The sequence below is a fragment of the Triturus cristatus genome, chromosome 6, assembly GCF_964204655.1.
Source record: "Triturus cristatus chromosome 6, aTriCri1.1, whole genome shotgun sequence".
Lineage (NCBI taxonomy): Eukaryota > Metazoa > Chordata > Amphibia > Caudata > Salamandridae > Triturus > Triturus cristatus.
This window is the reverse complement of record NC_140589.1, coordinates 468697292-468716796: the sequence shown is the minus strand read 5'-3', so window position 1 is coordinate 468716796 and position 19505 is coordinate 468697292. Positions and strand designations below refer to the sequence as shown.

Genomic DNA, 19505 nt, shown 5'->3' with positions numbered 1-19505 from the left:
AATGCCTTCAGGGCTAACAGTATCGTTTTCAACTCGAGGTAGTTGATGTGGCGGACCGCGTCTGCTGGAGCCCATAGACCCCTCACTCTGAGGTTGTCCATGTGCGCTCCCCATCCCTTTTGCGATGCGTCCGTGGTAATGGTCATTGTTGGGCTTGGTGGTGTCAGGCTTCTCCCCGTTGTTATGTTGTCTCTGTTCCACCAAGTTATCTCCTCCTGCACTGCGTGCGTAACAACCACTAGATCCTCCCAACTTCCGTTTGCTTGTGACCATTGCTGTTGCAGCCATTCCTGGAATGGTCTCATGTGCAGGCGTACATTCGGCACCAGCTGGATACAGGACGCCATCATCCCCATCATCTTGCTCACCGCCCTCACTGTCAGAGCTCGCCCCTTCTGGTAGAGCTGCGTCTCCTTCAGTAGAGCATCTGTCCTCCTGTCGCTGGGCACTACTGTACTGTTGAGGGAGTTGATCTTTGCCCCCAGGAAAATCTTTACCTGTTCCGGTTCCAGCGATGATTTTCCCCAGTGGATGGAAAATCCCAGACTTGTGAGGGTGTCTGTTACGCGTTTTGCGTGCCTCTCGCACTTCTCGCGTGAGCTTGCCTTGACCAGCCAGTCGTCCAAGTAGGGGTATACGTGTATTCCCTGCTTTCGTAGGTGTGCCGCTACCGCCGACAGGCATTTCGTAAAGACCCTTGGCGCAGATTTTAATCCGAAGGCCAGGGTTGTGAACTGGTAGTGTTCCTGTTCGATGTTGAATCTTAGAAGGCCCTTGTGCCTTCTGTTTATTGGGATGTGAAGGTAGGCATCCTTGAGGTCCACGGTGACCATGAAGTCCCCTTCTCTTATCTGTGGCAGTACCTCCTGCAGTGAAGTCATTTTGAACCTTTGCGTTCTGATGAACTTGTTTAGGTAACGGAGGTCCAGTATGGGTCTGAGGTCTCCGTCTACCTTCGGCACCACGAAGTAGTTTGAGTAGACCCCTTTGTTGCGTTCCCTGAACGGCACCGTCTCTATGGCTCCCTTTTGTAGGAGTTTCCGCGTTTCTTCTCTGAGTATTGCCAGTTCTTGGGCCGATCTCTGCCTTCCCTTCGGCTTCCTGTTTGGAGGTCTTTTTTCCAAGTCTACGCAGTATCCGTACTGCACGATGTTCCGTATCCACTTGTCTGTGGTTATACGCCGCCACTCCTGAAGGTAGAACCTCAGCCTTCCGCCTACCGGTGACGTATGCTCGTAGGCTCTTGAATTTTCTCTTCCCCCTGATGACACTTTTTTGCGCCTCACCCTTGGGGACCTTACGAGGGTAGGCGTCTTCTTGCGTGCTGAGTCACTTCGAGGAGGGCTGATCGCCCCCTCTCCTCCTTTGGCCACGTCCGTCCCCTCTCCCGCGAAAGGACTGGCCCCGAGGTTGATATTGCCAGTTTTGCTTCTGCTGACTTTGTCCGTGACCTTCGCCCTGCTGACCTTGCTGGAACGCCTGGTGCGACGTCCCCTGTTGGCTTCCACCCCTACCGTAGGGTCTCCTCGAGGGATTTCCTCGTCTCATTCCCCTCAGCTGTAGGGCCCCCATGGACCTCGCTGTCTCGTTTTCCTTCTTGAGCTGGGTGAGCTTTTCGTCCACCGTTGCTCCGAACAGTGTCTCTCCGTTGAAGGGGGTGCCAAGGATGTTGTTCTGCACTTCCGGTTTGAATCCCGAGATTCTTAGCCATGCATGCCTCCTCTCTGTGACCCCTATGGCCATGAGTCTTGCTGAAGTCTCTGCCCCATCCAACGCCGTCTTTATACAGGAGTTGGCGATGTTCTTGCCTTCATCCACCAGGTGAGAGGCTCTCTGGCGGTATTCTTCGGGGAGGTGCTTTACTAGCTCCCCCATCTCATCCCAGTGTTGGTATTGGTGTCTATTGAGGAGTGCATTCGAATTCGCCATGCGCCAGTGCATTGCGGCGTTCCTCTCGACCTTTCTGCCTGTGAGGTCGATCCTCCTGCTCTCCTTATCCGGAGGTGGCCCCGAAGTTGCTGGAACGTTGGCCCTTCTCCTGGCCGTGGAGGCTATGATGGAGTCTGCGGTGACGCTACCCTTGATGTAAGGTGGGTCCAGGGAGGAGTGCTTATATTTCTTCTCTGTCCTGGGCGTGATCGACCGGCAGGTGGCAGGCTCCTTGAAGGCTTCTCTCCCCTGGTTCATCACGCTTTGTAGCATGGGGAGGAACTGACTCCTAGTCTGGATGGGGAGCAGTGTTTCGACGAGAAAATCGGCTTTCGGCCTCTCCTCGTCGAGTTTGACGCCGAAGGCCATTGCTGCGCTCTTCACCACCATATTGTATACCCCGATGTCGTCGGGTGGCGAAGGCCTCGAGGGGTACGTGTCCACGGCCTCCTCCGGGTTTTCGGTGTCGAGATCGTGCCATTCGACGTCGTTGCTGGTAGATGCCGCCGATTCGTAGAACGACTGTTGGTCTTCTTCCTCGGCTTCCTCCTCATAATAGGGCTCCTCTTCTTCCTCGAGATCCCTTGTCAGCCCTTCGGCGTCGAACTCGCCTTCGACCTCGACGACGTCCGCCGATGAATTCGTTGGAATCTTGAATTCCTTCATCCTGGCGTCGAACTCCTTCTTCCTTTGAAGGATGTTCTCCATTTCGGCCTCGAGCCGCCTCTTCTTTTTCTCCATTTCGGAGATGCTTTCGGCGTCGACCGCGGGTCTCTTCGATGAAACTTGCGTCGACGTCGAACGTTCTTTCTGCGTCGATCGGCCAGTTTCATGGGACGATTTCGACGACCCTTGCCTTTCGGCGTCTTTCTGCCCCAGGGAGTCCTTTTGTAAGGATCCGCTTGGCCTTTTGTCCGAAGTTCCCCCTTTGGACGTCGAAGTTTTCGGCGCCGGGGCTCCCTTCGTGGACCTTGACTCAGTTTTTCTCGAGTCACCCTCGTGTTTTCGAGGTGTCTTTTGATTTGCGCTCGACGATTCTCTTACCTCGTCTTCTTTTTTCTTGTCGGTCTCTACGACCGTGAAGTTTTCGGCTGTCTCGGCGACGTTGTCCTCGTCGTCCGTGTCGAGGCCCAGCTCGTAGAGTGTCGGGGGTTTCCCTTTGCCATCCATGTTGGCGTTGGCTCTTCTCTGCCTCTCTCTCACTCTGAGTGTCTTCGGCGCGAAGGCTGAGCAGGCGTTGCAGTCGATACTCCGGTGATCCACCGGTAGGCAGAGGTTGCAAACCGGATGCTGGTCTTTCTGCGCGAACTTGTGGTGGCAGTTTGGGCAGAACTTGAATGGCGTCTTGTCCATTTCGCTCAGGGTCTCTGAGCGTGCATTCTCCAAGGCTGTCGAAGAAAAAAGGTTCGCTGGTCCTCTTTCTTCGCGCTCCTGATGAAATCTGTTCTATTCCTGATGTCTTCTCTTGATTCTATCGATGAAACTCGCTTTTCTTCCTTCTTCCTCCGAGTGAATTTCTGGAGCTTCCCGATGACGATCCAGACCCAACGGCGGAAAAAAGAATCTGAAGATGGCGCCCCAAAGGTGGGACTTCCGCAGGAAGCACGACGACGTCACGGGAGGTGCACCAAATGGTGGACGTCGACGCCCACCTGGGCTACAAAAAAAAAAAAAAAAAAAAACAAAGAAAAGACTACGAATCCGGACCCAACCACAAGATCGCGGAATAATGCACAGCATAGTGAATCCAGAAAGATTCACGCTGCAAAAATAATAGTTTAGTATCAAACACCTCATCTCAATAAATCTATACTGCTGCCAGTATCAGATTTGTGACATGCACCCAGAGGGCGCCTTAGAGGTGCCCCCTAAAAACCTACTAGTCCTCTAGTGTGTTGGTTGACTGGTATTGTCTAGTGTGCCACCACAGACAAGTTTATGACCCCTTGTAGGTGAGAGTCCGCGCTCTTAGAGGCCAGAAATAATGCCTGCTGCAGGGGAAGGTACTCACACCTCCTCCTGCATGATGGCTAGTGATTAAGCATATCAAAGCCAGAGGCTTCAAAGCCTCTGCTGCCTTTGATATGCAACCCTGTTTTCCCCCAGAAATGGTGAACACCAGTCCCTGCGGTCCACTGGCACCAGGGCAGGTGGGAAATTAGCTAGTCAGAAGGCATGTCACACTTACAGGCCAGGCAAACCTCTAAGGTGGGCCACCTGAAGTGGACAGCCGAAGAAAGATTTCACCATCTTGGTTTTGGGAGAAACAAATGCTTAACACTCCCTTTTGATAAGCCTAAACTGCTGGGCCACACTACCACAAGTAGAACACTTGGGATTATTAAAGTAAGCCCTGTAAACCAATAAGGATCATCTGGACTTTTTGCATGGTGTGCCCCTTCATTGGCCCACTACATAAAAAGCCAGCTTCCTACATTAGTAAGCATCCAAGACGGGATTTTAGGAAGAATTAAAACATTTCAAATCTTCTCCCCCACAGGTTTCTCAGAAGCAGTAACCAGCACTAAAATCCTTTTCTACAAAGGTCCTTTGATATTTTGTGTAAAGAACACCTAGCCTGTAGGTTTTAATACAGAGAAATAACAATCCACCCTAAAATGCCTGTTGATGTTACCAGATACTAATCAGAATCAATATTTCCAGCCTAATGTTTTTATCTTAACTTTTCATAATAAACAGATCAGACCTATGGCAACAGAAATATTTTTCATAGAAAAACAGTGGCTTATCAACATAATTAACTTAAGCCTGCTGCACTAAGTATAAGCTTTCCCATAAGACAACCATCAGGTATACAGTCATAACAGTATTTCGCCTAACAGGGCTTAAAAAGGATTCTCACAGTGCACATATTCTATACTTATGGATTGTTCAAGGAGGTTACCACTACCAGCAGCCTACTAAGCTAATGTATGAGATTCCACTATAAACTTCAATTCAGAAAAACAACAACCCACTCTTAAATGCCTTTTACAATCAATATGTCGGACTTACTGCCTTTATCATAACTTTTCATAATAAGGAATCAGCCATATAGCCTTTATCATTGGTTTGTCACTATAAACAGCTCAAAGTACAGAGTGTAAGCTTTCCACAAGCCAACTATCGGGCATACAGTCATAAAAGAACCAATGTATACAAATTGCATTGGCAAAGCAAAATACTATCTTTCACAATAGAGCATAATAAGGATTATTGTAATGCTACCCCTGCTCCCCTTTCACCTTCCATTCACTGACTGTGTGCATGCCCCTCTCCTCTTTCACCTGGCTTCCATTGTGGATTGTGCTTCCACTGTTCGCTGGTCTGGACTGCATGACCAGATTTCTGCTCAGACCCCTGCCCCTTTTAATCCATTGTCTGCGTACATACCTCTGCCCCCTCCCTTGTTACTATATTTCTCTGCCTGTGTCCACCCTGCCTACCCTACAAGATCATTTGAGCTGCCACTGTCCCTTCTGCCACCCATGTGTTGTCAGTTTGATGCCCATGCCTCCTGGCCTTTCACTCTCTCTGTGCCCCCCCCCTGCTCTCCATAGTCTGATGGGCTGCCGCTGCCCCGCCCATCTACCTTGTGCGATCAGCTTGCTGCCCCTGCCCTGCTCCCCCTACCCTCCGCTGTCTGTGTTTGTGCCCCTGCCCTATCTTGTCTGTCCTGCATGGCGGGCTTGCTACTTGCTACTCTTGCTCAACCCTCTGCCCTCCATGGTCCATTGCTCTGCCACTGCCCCTACCGCCTTCCCAGTGTGGTCTGTTGTGCTGCAACTGCCCCTTACGACTACCCAGCATAGTCAGTTTATAGCCTCTGCCCCTGCTTCCTCCCCCTGACATCTATTGTGTAAGTCCATGTCTCTGCTCCCTCTCACTTCGCAATGTTCTAATGAACAATTACAGCGTTAACATTCTGTGCATATGACAAAAGTGTGGCACGCCTGAAGTCATCCTAATGGAATCAGAACTGTAAAACAAAGCATTTCCTTTAGAAATGAACAAAATAAGTATTTTTCTTAAAGAAATTGTGGTTAGTGAACATGAAAGCTAAATTGAGGACACATTTTCTAAATTTTCAAATAGCAATACGGGGCTTTTAAACTAGATGCTATTTTTATGGGTTGTTGACAGTTGGGCTATATTTGGGTGCTTTTTGTCTTGGCACGCCATTTTGGGACACACTTTCTGTAATCAAGTGCCCTAAATTCTTCATTTATTGCAGTACCCTCTGTAGGAAATACATTTCATTTTACAGCTTTGACTCCAAGATGGCGGACGGGAGTGCCACAAATTTGTTATAAAAACAGAATATTAGCACTCAAGTTGCTCATTAGAACAATGTGGTAAAACTGAGGGAGCTACATAGTTCAGTTTGCATGTCAAAATGTTTTACTGAAATCGATAAGGAATGTAGTTGATGGGTCAAAATGTATCCTAACTTTCCTTTCTACAACACTAACCACAATATCTATGCCAAAACAAACCCACTAATTTTGTTAACTTCTAAATGAAATTAAGTTTGGCAGCTTTCATTGAACCATGGTGGTTAAAGATGTGCCACACTTTTGTCATACATAGGAATGTTAGCACTCTAGTTGTTCATCAGAACACTGTGGGAGGCTGCAGTTGAACACTGGGGATTCAACTGGCAGGTCCTGCTCCTGTTGGAAAAACATTGACTCAGAATGTCAGACTTTTTCACATGGCTGAGGACAATAGTGTGAATTTACAGAAAACATGCTCTGATTTTTTCTTTTTTTTTCTTTCAGCTGGAGGATTATACATTTGGGCATTGTAAATAAAAGACAATACATCAGGGGTACCAAAAATAACACAGAGCAAATGGCAGGTCGGTACAAAGAGGGTTACATTTACATGTTTGGGTCGTGGAGCACCCCTCACACATGCTGTTTCTGTTCGTCCGGAGGTTTCATGTCACAGCGCCTGCACCTGCCGCTTCCAATAAAGCCAGTCTATCACGTCTAAGTTCCACCGTAGGAGAAATACAGATGTCCCCCCTGTATTTGTTCCACCGTCCCCACTTTTGATCCCATTTCCGCGGGCAGCCTCTACCTTTATATACAGTTTTCTCCGCTATCATAGCGTGGTCCATATCATTGGCCCAATCTCATAACCGCGGTATAGTGTCTACCCCCCATTTCTGGGCAATGTTCCTTTTTGCTATGGTCCATCCCATAGCGAACCACGATTGTTCAACTTGGGTGAGGTCCATAGCCTCCCAGACATTAAGGAGGTAGAGCTGGGGAGATGGCAGTATGGGTTTGCCAATGGACCTCGCCATTTGTCGGGTAAGGTCTGTCCAGTATTGTTGAATGTGGGGGCATTCCCATAGAATGTGTATAAACGTACCCATTTGGTTACAGTGCCGAAGGCAGAGCGTGTCGAGTCGTCTCCCTAATTTGTGCAACAGTTTTGCATCAAAGTATACACGGTGTAAGATCTTAAGCTGGACGAGCCGGAGTCGCATCGGTATTGCTACTTCTCGGGGGAGGCCAGTACTTCAGTCCAGTCCTCGTCGGTCATTTCCCCCAAGTCCGCCTCCCAGCGAGCCCGTAGTTTTTGCATTGGATCGGCCCAGTTATTAATTAGTTTCTTGTATGTAAGGGAGATAGCCTTACGGTCCATTGGGTCCAGCAACAACCTGTCTTCCAAAGGCGAGGAGTCCGGGAGGGTGGGTGTCTGTGGGGAGGGCCTCTGTCTATAGCCTTTGTCTATAGCATGGCTAATCTGAAGATATCGGAAATGTTCTGACGGTGCGAGCTGATATTTGAGTTCCGCAAATGACGCCTTCTTGCCTTTGATCCATACATCCCCGACCGTAGAGATACCGATTAAGTCCCATTTATCGAACCCTGCACAAGCGCTCAATCGTCCCAAGATGTCGGGTTCCCATAGGGGGGTGGCCTTCATCAGACGCCCATGCCATCCCACTCCGCCGTTGGATCCCGTGCCACACTTCTACTGTTCGGGCCGTAGGGCCAGTCAAGCCTAGTTTTTTGGGGTTCGAGTATAGCGCTCTGCTATAGCCTCCCTTTCCCATTAGCCACAGATCGGTACGGAAGTTGGGGTCAGCCTGGGATCCGAACACCCACCTGTTGATGGCAATCAGTTGTGATGCCTGGTAGTAAAGGCGCATGTCTGTTAGTCCGATGCATCCATCGTACCATCCCATGGTGAGTTTATTTATGGTGATGCGAGGCGGTCCGTTATCCCATAACAAGTCTCTAATTGCTGCCTCGATCTGCAAAAAGTAGGTTTCGGGGATCGGGATGGGAGTCTTCTGCAGGGCGTAAAGAAAGCGTGGCAGGGCAAGCATCTTGAAAAAAGACGCCCGACCTAAAAGTGTAAGGGGTAACGTCTTCCAGTGGACGACGTCTGATTTGAACCTCTGTAACGGGCTCGACAGGTTCCGGTCATAAAACATGGCTGTGTCCATTGTTATAAAGATGCTGAGGTATTGGAAACCCTGTGTTGCCCCCGGTATGGAGTATCCCCGGGGACTTTGTGGCGGGTCACCCCAGAGGGAGTACATCTGGGATTTGGACCAGTTGATCTGGTAGCCGGAGTGGGCCCCAAAGATGTGGAGCGCACGCGCCGGGGAGGCGAGACAAAGTAAAATGTCATCCGCATATAATGAGATGCGGTCTTCATGTTCTTCCGTCCATTTAAAGCCTCTGATTTCAGGGTCCCCCCCTGATCCAGACCGCTAGTGGCTCAAGGGCCAGGGCAAAGAGAAGTGGTGACAATGGACAGCCCTGTCTTGTACCGCGGCCAAGGGGGAAAGAGCCCGAACGGTGACTGTTCACTGAGACGTGGGCAGTGGGAAGGTTATATAAGAGTCTGATCCATCTGATCAGCTTAGGCCCAAACCCCACACGAGCTCGGACCGCAAAGAGATACTCCCAGGCCACGGTGTTGAATGCCATTTTGGTGTCGAGCGCGAGCAAGATCGCTTCCTCTTTTATTGTTGCCACGCGACCCAGTGCCCCGTGGACACGGCGTAGGTTACGTACAGTATTGCGGCCCAGCATAAATCCCGACTGATCAGGGTGGATCAGGTCAGTGAGATATGGAGGAAGACGGTTGCCAACAGTTTAGCCAAAATTTTGGCCTCCACAGTGATCAGGGAAATGGGTCGGTACGACGTGCACTCATCCGCTGGTTTACAGTGCTTGCGGGTGACTACTATGGTGGCAGTGCGGATATCAGCTGGGAGGAAGCCGGTCTCATAAAACTCCTTATACAGATTCAATAAGTGGGGAGAGAGCTTCGTAACCATGGGAATATGCTCTGATTTTGGCTTCTGGTGCACCTTTTATAACCTCTTCAAGAAAATCATGAGAGAACACTTTTCTCTCAAAGAAAGTTCATCAAATCCCAGCACAGGATAAGACTTTTACACAGGGTAACATCATCTTTGAATGCATCAACATTCCTAAATTCAGAATGGTACCACCAACAAATTATATATGTTTTGACTAAAATCTGTAATCACCCTTTATGTGCTCTTTTCTGTGTCTCAAAAATAGTCTTTAATTGCAATTCATTTCAAAAGGGAACTTGTCCGACAGGCCTGTATTGCCTACCACAGCCAATCAAGGGTGGGTGCAGGGGGGAGGGTTCTCTTTGAGATAGCCCCACATACCCTTTGGAGTCAGGGTGTGCTCATCCTGCCCTCCTATATTTAAAAAAAAAAAAAATCATTTGCAGGACACAGGAGCTGTGTCCCGGGGCCCTATATTGGCTGCCACAACATATTGTTAAGGTTGCGAACAACCAATCAGGATTTGTTTTTTTACACAGTTTTATATAGCGCAAACTTGCCTCGGTATCGGGTATCAGAGAGCTTTACATTGCACCAGTTGCGTTACATAGGACACATTCATCATTTTTTTGTTAGGCACAGGGAGATTAAGTGATTTGCCCAGAATCACAGGATGTTGTGTCGTTGCCGAGACTCGAACCCAGTTCCCCAGATTAGAGGTCGACCGCCCTAGCCGTTAGGCTAACTCCTCTCCCAGGGGATTGACTAGTTCCCTTTAAAGTGACCAATCAGAGCATATCTGGAAACCAACTGTCAATATATCTATACATTTTGAGTGTTAATTTCTTAATGAAAATATTTACATCAAATCACAAAATGCATGGTTTCGGGTAACGTTCTAGATTTCAGCCAAAATGTAATTCTAGTTAGCTGTTATCAATGCAGCACTGTCTGAAATTTCCTATGAAAAATGCGTGGGGGAAAAAGGGTTTTGGGACATCGTCCCTCCACCTTTGGGTCTGTCCCTGCTTGACAGATGACTCCGAAATGTCCCAAGAAAGAGCGGAGGTGGATGAAATGTTTTTAGGATAGTTTTGTGAAGATTCAACAAATTCATCTAAATAGAAGCATTTAACATTAAGCAAATAGCAATTCACAAATAAGAGTCTAAAGTCATTATCACGTGCACTGTACCTTGGTGCCTGATGCTTTAATTTTTTCTACATAATCCCAAACAGTCTGCGGAGAAATTCTGCCACCTACTTGGATACTATCGGGAAGATCCTGCAGGGAGAAAAACAATCATTACATGAACAGGGAAAGAGGTTATATATTTTAAATATATTCACCTAATTGCTACGAATAAGCACAAATGTGCACAGAGTATTAAGCTGAACAGGCAACAGTGCTTCTTTCAAATTCAAGAAACATAAGGCTTAAGAAGTTAGTTCACTTATTGATTTGGGGCACCGTATCATTCTAACTAAAACAAATTATTGGAACAGTATGATTTAAAGGACAAGTTACTTACCTTCCGTAATACTCCTGCTGGTGGAAACTATCGAGTCTCAGATATCTCAGCATTTGAATCTTCCCCATGTGCCAAACTGGACAGAGACACTTTTTAGCAGTGCCTCTGCGCTAGGAAGTGGCGCCTTGCGGCTCTGCACTGATGTCGTACTGCTACGGAAATGACATGTGGGGCATATATAGGCACCACTAATACGGGCTAATATCACTTGTTTTCAACACTTCCCATGCCTCCAGACTCAAATAGTAAATTGGTAGACAGGGTGCAGATTTCTAGACTTTGGGATCTATTAAATGGATAAAGTCCAATTACAGAACGGGGAGGATGGGAGACTTTATCATAAAAGCATTACCGAAGATAGTAAGTTTTTCTTCAGAGACTTCTAGACGCAAATTCTGCACCTTTTGAATAGATACCAAAGGAATACTCATATGGAGGCAAGTTTGTAAATGGACTCAAACCAGAAAGTCCTGAAGGATCAAATAGGCAAAATGCCCCTCTCAGCGAACCTGACTGTGCAGGGAATAATGCGTTGTGAACGTATTGAGAGAGCTGCCTGGCAAATGTCTACAACAGGGACCCTGCGTGCCAATGCAGTGGTAGCAGCTTTAGCCCTGGTAGAATGAGCATGTCACTGTGTGGCAGATCTTAATGCAGAGGACAATCCAGCTGGAGATGGTGCTCTACTGCACTGCCTTGCCTTGCCTTTTTTCACTTCAGAAAACCTGACTAAGAGCTGATCATCCACTCAGTCTTCTTTGGCAGTCTTTTGGGATCCAAGTGAAGGAACCTTTTCTCCTCCTTAGAGAGGTGAGGTGGATCACGGAACTCTGGCAAAGTGATAGTTTGAGCGAGATGGAATGGCATTGCAACTTTCTGCAGGACGGATGCCCATGTCCGCAGAACCAGTTTGTCTGGGAAGAAGGAAGAGTATGGTGGATTGACAAAAAGGGCCTGAAGCTCACTCACATTCCGTGCTGAGGTGTTGGCATTAAGGAACATCGTCTTGAAAGTAAGGTTCTGTAATGGACAGTTGTGAAGTGGCTTTAATGGAGTGCACATCATATAAGTCACTACTAGATTTAATGTCATTGGGGCATGACAAAAGGGGAAGGGGGTGCTGGGGATACATGTGTTGCAACCTTTCCATAAATCACCTCACAACTGGTGACTTAAACAACGAGGGTAGCAAGAAGGCCAGAAGATAATCCTTAACTGTGCACAGAACATAGCCTTGCCAGCAAGAGGCAGAAAAAATAACAGAACATCATATAACTTGTCCTGGAGGGGCTCAAATTGGCATGTACGGTACCAAGCCACAGATATTTCTCAACAACAGGCGTAAACAGTTTTCCCCAAAGGACACCTGGCTGCCAAGATCAAATCTGTTGCAGCTCAATCTCCATGCATGAAGATGGAGTTTGCGAAGGCCTGGGTGCAGATGCCTGCCCTGTTACTGCAAAAGGAGGTCCTCCCAGAGGAGCAGCCTGATCGGAGGACATGTGCTCAAGCCGAGGAATTCTGGATACCATGCTCTCCGTGCCTAAATCTGAACCACTAAGATTATTGGGCCCAGTCTGTCTGATGGACAGCAGGAAGGCTTTCAAAACCAAGCAGGTTGCCCTTAGCTCCAGAAGGTTGATTTGGTGCTTAGACTCCGACAGAGACCAGCGGCCTCTGATTTCAGCCTCTTCAAGATGGCTACTCCAACCCAGAAGTGATGCATTGGTCACCACTGTTCGCTCTGGGTGTGGGAGAGAGAGGGGTCTGCCACTGACCCAATCTTGGTCCAGTAATCAACAGTGCAGATCTTTTGCAGTCCCCTTCAAAATCTGAACATTGTCAGACAGGTCTTTTTGATACTGGGCCCACTTGAACTTCAGATCCCACTGCAGAGCCTGCATATGCCACCTGGTGTGTTCAACCAGCAGGATGCAGCATGCTGTCATTCCCAGTAGCATCATAGTTGACCTCACTGAAATCTAGGACGGAGGCTGTAAGGACAGGATCATAGCCTGAATGTCCTGGACTCTCTGTTCTGGGGAAAAGGCATTAAACTTAACTGTGTCCAGAATGGCTCAGATGAAGGGGAGTATCTGATGAGGAGTCAGGTGTTGCTTCGGCACGTTGATAGTGAACCCCAAAGATGACAGGAGGCTTGTCGTAGTCTGGAGGTGGTGGACACCTGCATCGGATTAGGCTTCCTTTAACAGCCAATCGTTGAGGTAGGGGATCACTGGCACCCCTGACCTCTGAAGGTGTGTTGCCACCATCGCCATCATTTTCGTGAACCCTCGAGGGGCGCTGGGGAGCCCAAAGGGGATGATAGCAAACTGAAAATGCTTTTCTCCCACCATGAACAGCAGGTAGCACCAATGGACTGGCAGAATGGGAATATGGAAAAAGGCTTCCTAGAAGACTAACATTACCATTCTGTCTCTAAGGTTGAGGGCAGACAAGATCTGTTCCACGGGTAGCATTGTGAATTTATCCTTTCAGAGGAAGGCATTGAGAGGGTGTCTATCTAGAATAGGCTGAAGACATCCATCCTTCTTGGGCACCAGGAAGGAATGGGAATAACAACCATGTCCTGCTTCTGGCACCGCCACCCTCTCGACAGCCCCTTTGGCCAAAAGGGTGTGCACTTCCTGCTGTAAAATGTAGAGACTGTTCTCTGTCAGTCGATGAGGGGATAATGGAAGGTGTGGGGGAGAAAACAGAAAGGGTAAGGCGTATCCTTTGCAAACAATCTATACGAGCCACCAGTCTGATGTGACTGCTTGCAAGCAAGGTAAGAATAGGAGGATTTTGCCTCCCACCGGGTGGCTGAGATCCTGCATGGGCAAGCTAAAGAGGTTTTGCAGGTGGGGCCACAGAGTGAGGGGAGGTTGGGCCGCACGCTGACCTTGGCTGAGGGGGCTGTGGGCAACACAGCCTCTACTACAAAACTGCTGTGGCCTTTGTGGGGGTTGGACAGGCTGCATAAAGGGACGCCTTAGCCAAAGCTGCGAAAGGAACACTGGAAGTGTTGTGGTTGCTCAGGCAGAGCGGAAAGGACCACAGAGCGATCTGTAGCCCTGCTCGCCTTAAGGCACTCGAGAGAGGAAGCAGCTTTTCCCTAAACAGGCAAGCCCCATCAAAGGGCAAGTCAATCAGAGATGACTGGAAATCACTGGCGAACCCCTTCAATCCCAGCCATATATGGACAGATGGTACCCATGGTCCGCCCTATGTAATCGATGATGTCCAAGCCACAACAATTTGTGAACTTGGCAGCATCATGACCATCTTGAATTGCCAGAGACAGTACAGGGCGAAGGTCTTCAGGCACAACAGAGAGGACTAATGCCACCAAATCCCACAGAGTGTGAGTAGTAGTTAACCAATCGGAGGGCTAAGCTGGCAGAAAAAGACATGTTTGCTGAATGTTTCCAATTGCTTAGATTGCCTATCAGGGGGAGTGGAGGGAAATGTGTTGGGATTAGAGTGTCAGGTGGAAGCCTGCACCAGTAGACTTTCTGGTGTGGGGTGCTCCAAAATAAAAGCCAGGTCGCCAGGAGCAGTGACACAGCGCATGGCAGTTTGTCTATTGACCGGGGGCCAGAACAAGGTTTGGCTCCAAGGCCCCAATAAAGTATTTGCCAGTGTCTTGCTTATAGAAGATGTTTGCCTGGTTGCAAGACTTCTGTCAGAACATTAGTTTTAAACTCGAAGGTGGGGAGATGGAGGACAAGTACTGTGGCCGCCCTCACATCATCATGGTGTAGGAAGCAGATTTCTCTGTGACTGGTCCAGACGGAGTAAAAAGACTTGGCTTCAATGAGGTATTCGAGCCACACGCCTCCTTAAAGTCCTTGTACCAGTTATCATTTTGGTAGGGGTATGTGAACTCACCTTGGTCACAGTCATTATCCGAATCAGTCCGGGAAAGCAAATAGTGTTGTTGAGCCTGTGGTAATTGAAGTGGGGGAAACAGCCCTTCGGGCAGATTCAGACGTCACATCAACTGGTAGTCGGAGAGTGCAATTGAGGCTGCTTCTTCAGGAAGCTAAACTGGCGTCGACATGCCCAGGAGTCGGTGTGGGTCGTGGTGTCGGCCGCGGAGTCAGAGGCAATGCAAGTGCAGAGGGTATAGTTGGCGCCGAAGCTAACCCCGCTGGTGGTATCCCAGGTGGAAGGCCTCTCAGATCCTTGGGGTCCTAAGGGACGCAAGGGGGAGATGGAAGGGATCCAAAGAGCAGAAGCATGGCTGTGTAAAACTCTTAGATCTGAGGTGGCAAGGCTGAATGCCCCAGAAACTCAGGTTCGTGCCGGAACCAGCAGCAGGAGTGACTCCATAGTCGGCTGTCTTCGAGAGCCTGATCAAGAAGGGTCGAGCTGCCCACACGCTTGCTCGGGCAAAAGAGTGACTTGAGTGAGCAGAATTCCACTTCAATGTCTTTTATTTTTTACGCTTACCTGTGAACTTAGAGGGCAACAAAGACCGACTTTTGGAATGCCTCCGTCGACAATAGGAATGGGAAAGAGCGGTCCTTGGACATGGAGTGGGGCTTCGAACTGTTCTGTCATGGAGTTTTTTTATGCTTGGCAACTAAGTTTCGCCTCGCACTCCCGAACGGCCTTCGGGTTGATCGATGCGCACTCCCTGTAGGGCTTGGAGTCATGGCTCGAACACAAGCATGTCTGCTGGGTATCCAACAGACGTTTGTTTGCAATATTCCCTACAGGGCTTGAAATCTGTTGTTTTAGGCTGGTGCCATCCCTTGCACATAGTGAAAAAAAATTCTCATAATACCAAGTTAAGTCTCATATAGACGAGAGGAAGCTCTAGATCTGTATTTGGTAGAACAGAAAGAAAGGATATGATGTCTGTGTGCAGAAGTGGCACATGCATAGGCCGTGCAAGTCATTTCCAGAACGAAATGGCATCAGTGCAGAGCCCAACGTGCCACCTACTGGCATGCAGAGGTGTTGCTGAAAAGTTTCTGGATCCAGTCTGACGCCTGCGGAATATTCAAAAGGTGAGGAATCTTTGTTGACCCTGATATTCAGGGTCCTGTACCATCTGTGCAATCGCTCAATAAAATATGTTTTAAAAAAAAAAAGGTGAGGAATCTGTGGCTAGAAGACTCTCAGAAAATATTTTGAAACAATAGTTTTAAATCAAACACAAATAGGCAAAGTCTCTTTCATTGTGAAGACAAATTAAATATTGAAATTGTTACTAGTTTAAGAAGGAAAATGTTACTTACCCAGTAAGCATCTGTTCTTGACATGTAGAGCTGTAGATTTACATTCTTTGCATACTCCTGCCATCTAGTGTTGGGGCCGGATATTTGCAAGTTGTTTTTCTTTGAAGAAGTCTTTCCAGTCACAAGGTAAGGTGACTCCTCCTTTCGGTGATAGTGCGCATGGGAATCGACTCCATTGTTAGGTTGTTTTCCATCAGAGGGTGAGAATGAAGTTAGTAAGAGTAGAATAGAGATGCCCATGTGTATGTATACGAATAAGAAACTGCAGCAGGTACAGGTCCCGGGGAGGCGGGTGGGCGCATGTGAATCTACAGTTCTACATGCCAAGAACAGATGCTTACTGGGTAAGTAACATTTTCCGTTCGAGGCTTGTGAGGTGTAGCTCACATGCTTTACATAGACTATACAGCAGCATTCTCCCAAAACGGTGGCTAACCTGTAGCTGTTGCAGTTGTCTGAAAGAGTGTTCTAAGTACTGCCTAGCCTACATTAGCTTGCTGTCTCGCTAACACATCTACACAACAGTGCTTGGTGAATGTGATTAGTGTAGACCATGTTGCAGCTTTACAGATGGCAGCTATGGGGATGCTTCCTAAGAAAGCCATAGCAGCCCCTAGTTTGCAGGTGGAATGCGCTTTAGGGGGTATTGGTAAAGTTCTCTTCGTTTTTGCATAACGTGTTTGAATACATATGACCATTCACGGAGCAATACCTGGTTTAGATATAGGATTGCCTTTGTGTGGTGGAGCAAAAGCCACAAAGAGATGTTTTGTTTTACGAAATGAATTTGTTCTTTCTATCCCATATAATAATGCTCTTTTTAACATATAAAGTGTGTAGAGCTCGTTCTGCCACTGAATCTGGTTGAGGAAAGAACACAGGTAACTCAACTGATTGATTGATGTGAAAAGCAGATAATACTTGGGTAGAAAGTTAGTGAGAAGAACCACTTTGTCTTTATGAAGTTGGAAAAATGCTTCCTCTATGGTAGTGCCTGAAGCTCACAGACTCTCTTCAGTGATGTAATAGCAATGAGGAAAGCAACTTTCCAAATGAGAAATTACAGTTCACATTTATGCAATGGCTCGAAAGGTGGACCAATTAGTCTGGCAAGGACAATGTTAAGATTCCACACTGGAGCAGGCGGAAGTTTTGGTGGAATAACTCTTTTGAGTCCTTCCATAAAAGCTTTGATAACAAGTACTCTGAAAAGGGACAGATGCGGTCTATTTTGAAGGTATGCAGCTATTGCAGCGAGATGTAAACACATGGATATTTAAGCCAATCCTGACTGCTGCAAGTGTAGTAAGTAACAAATGATATTTTGAATGGAAGCATCTAACGGGTTGATATAGTTGTTATTACAATATATAACAAACCGCTTCCATAAGCCCTTGTAGTAGGCCTTCTGGCATCTTTAATGATGTTCATACAGTCTGGTGGAAGGTTCAGATAACCAAACTCTATGATTTCAGGTGTCAGATGGCTAGGTTAAGTTCTTTGGGATCCAGGTGTCTTATGTATCCATGGCTCTTTGTGAGGAGACTGGATGTGAGATGTAGTTTTTGATGAAGAACTACTGAGAGCTCCAACAGGGTAGGGAATCAAGGTTGATGGGCCCATGTGGGAGCTACTAGGATCAGTGTAAGGGATGTTTGTCTGAGCTTCCGAACCACTAGTGGAATGAGTGGGAGAGGTGGAAAAGCGTAGGCAAATATCGCTGACCAGGATTGTCTGTAAGCTCCAGGCAATAGCCAGATTGGATAATTCCTAGGACCCATCTGTCTGAAGTTATAGTATGCTAGACAGCAAGGAATTGAGAGAGACGTCCCCCGACAGGCGTGGAATGATCAGGGGAAGGGGGGAAGGGGAGGCAAGTCATTGTTTGTTTGTTGAGGGGGAGGTGCGGGGTGTGGAACCTTTACTGCTTCCCTTGCCATTATTGCCTCTAAATCCGCCTCAAAAGTAACCTCTTTGTTAGACCTGTCAGCCCTTTGGGTGGTCCCTCCTCATCATTATTTATTTTGTCCCACTTTTGCCTCAAACCCTGTTAGTATTTTTTCCTTTTTGGGAACCACCAGACTTTTTCGTATTGATGCAGATTCAGGGAGCCATTTTATCTACCCCTGGAACTTCTGTCTGAGGGCCTGGAGCACAAAATGGTGGCCACCTGTGACATCATCAGAACCCACTGGAACCTACTAGAACCTTCTGCAACATTCTGGAACCCTGTGACAGTTGGAGGCGGTTTGGAATGTTGGGAAGCTAAGCCAGAGTTGACAGTTGGAGCTGGCAGTTGGCACCTGACTGGTGAAGAGAGAGCAGCAGAAACCTGAAGGAGGAAGGAGTGAGGCAGCAGGGGTGGAAACTTGTGCCTGGAGTGGGGTCCATAAACCCACCCTTGATACTAGTCCCTACTGACTGAGCCCAGCCTGGAGCCCTGTGTGGGAAAAAGCAAGAAAAACCATCTTAAGGACCTGGACAGCAGGAACAGGCCTTAGAAGTAAAGAAAAGCAAGAATCTGACCTGTTTATTGGTTTCCCTGGAGTCCGACGTCGAGAAGCCTGAGACCTGGAGCCCAAGGTGGAGAAGCGGCGCTGACTGGAAAGCAGACGTCGTACCCGGAGCCGCCAGAGGTCGAGAGAGGGCGCCGACGGAGGTCGTGGAGAGTACCAGAGGTCGAGGAGGAAGACACCTGAGGTCAAGTGAGCGGCGTCGACGGGGGAGTGAAGTCCGCCCTCCGGAGTCGCCGGAGACCGAGGTGAAGCGTGCCGGAGGTCGGGAGTGGAGATCGCACTCCGGAGTCGCCGGAACCTGAAGAGAATCGAGGCAAGACTGCCCGACGTCATCGAATCGGAGATCGACATCGAGCCGAGGCCGCCGACATCGAATTGGAGCCGCCTATCGACGTCGTCTAGAACTGACATTGCGCCGAGGCCGCCGACATCGAACCGGAGCCGCCTCACGGCGTCGACACGACTCCAGCGGCGTCGGAGCTTCATAAAAAGGGCAGTAAGTGGAATAGAGGGCGCCTAAGGCCCTGTGGAGCCCTGAGAGACTAACCTAGGGTGCTGGAACCAGCTTGATTGTGCCAGGGGTGAGCTGAGACTAATACAGAGGGGTTGTGTAGTGTGGGAGAGCCAGATCTCTAGATTCCCCCTTTATCTACCTCAGTTTAGGCCTCAGCCTTGTCCAAGCCAGGGAGTATACCCCTCAGGCCATCCAAATCTTTACAAGCTGGGATTGGGTCAAATCATCCCATAGTACCTCAGGAAGGTGAACTGATTTACAAGTGTCACTGTTGGCTTCTATTATTTATTGAGAGCACTGTATTTATTGTATTTATCCTATTTATTGCCTCACAGTATTTATTGTTTCACAATATTTATTGTCGTACAGTATTTATTGCCTCATAATATTTAATTGCCTGTAATGTAATGCACTTATATTTATGCCTTGATTATTTATGATCTACCTTATTTATTGAATCGTTAAG

General features: G+C 48.1%; 1 protein-coding gene across 2 annotated transcripts in view; it reads right to left on the bottom strand.

Annotated features, from left to right (window-relative positions):
• Positions 1-19505, bottom strand: part of PHF3 (PHD finger protein 3) — a 640592-nt gene that overhangs the window by 184962 nt on the left and 436125 nt on the right. For both annotated transcript variants that reach the window (XM_085610899.1, XM_085610900.1), the window contains one exon: positions 10421-10510. In XM_085610899.1, coding sequence (XP_085467025.1) covers positions 10421-10510 — 90 coding nt within the window. The remainder of the gene's footprint in view (positions 1-10420; positions 10511-19505) is intronic.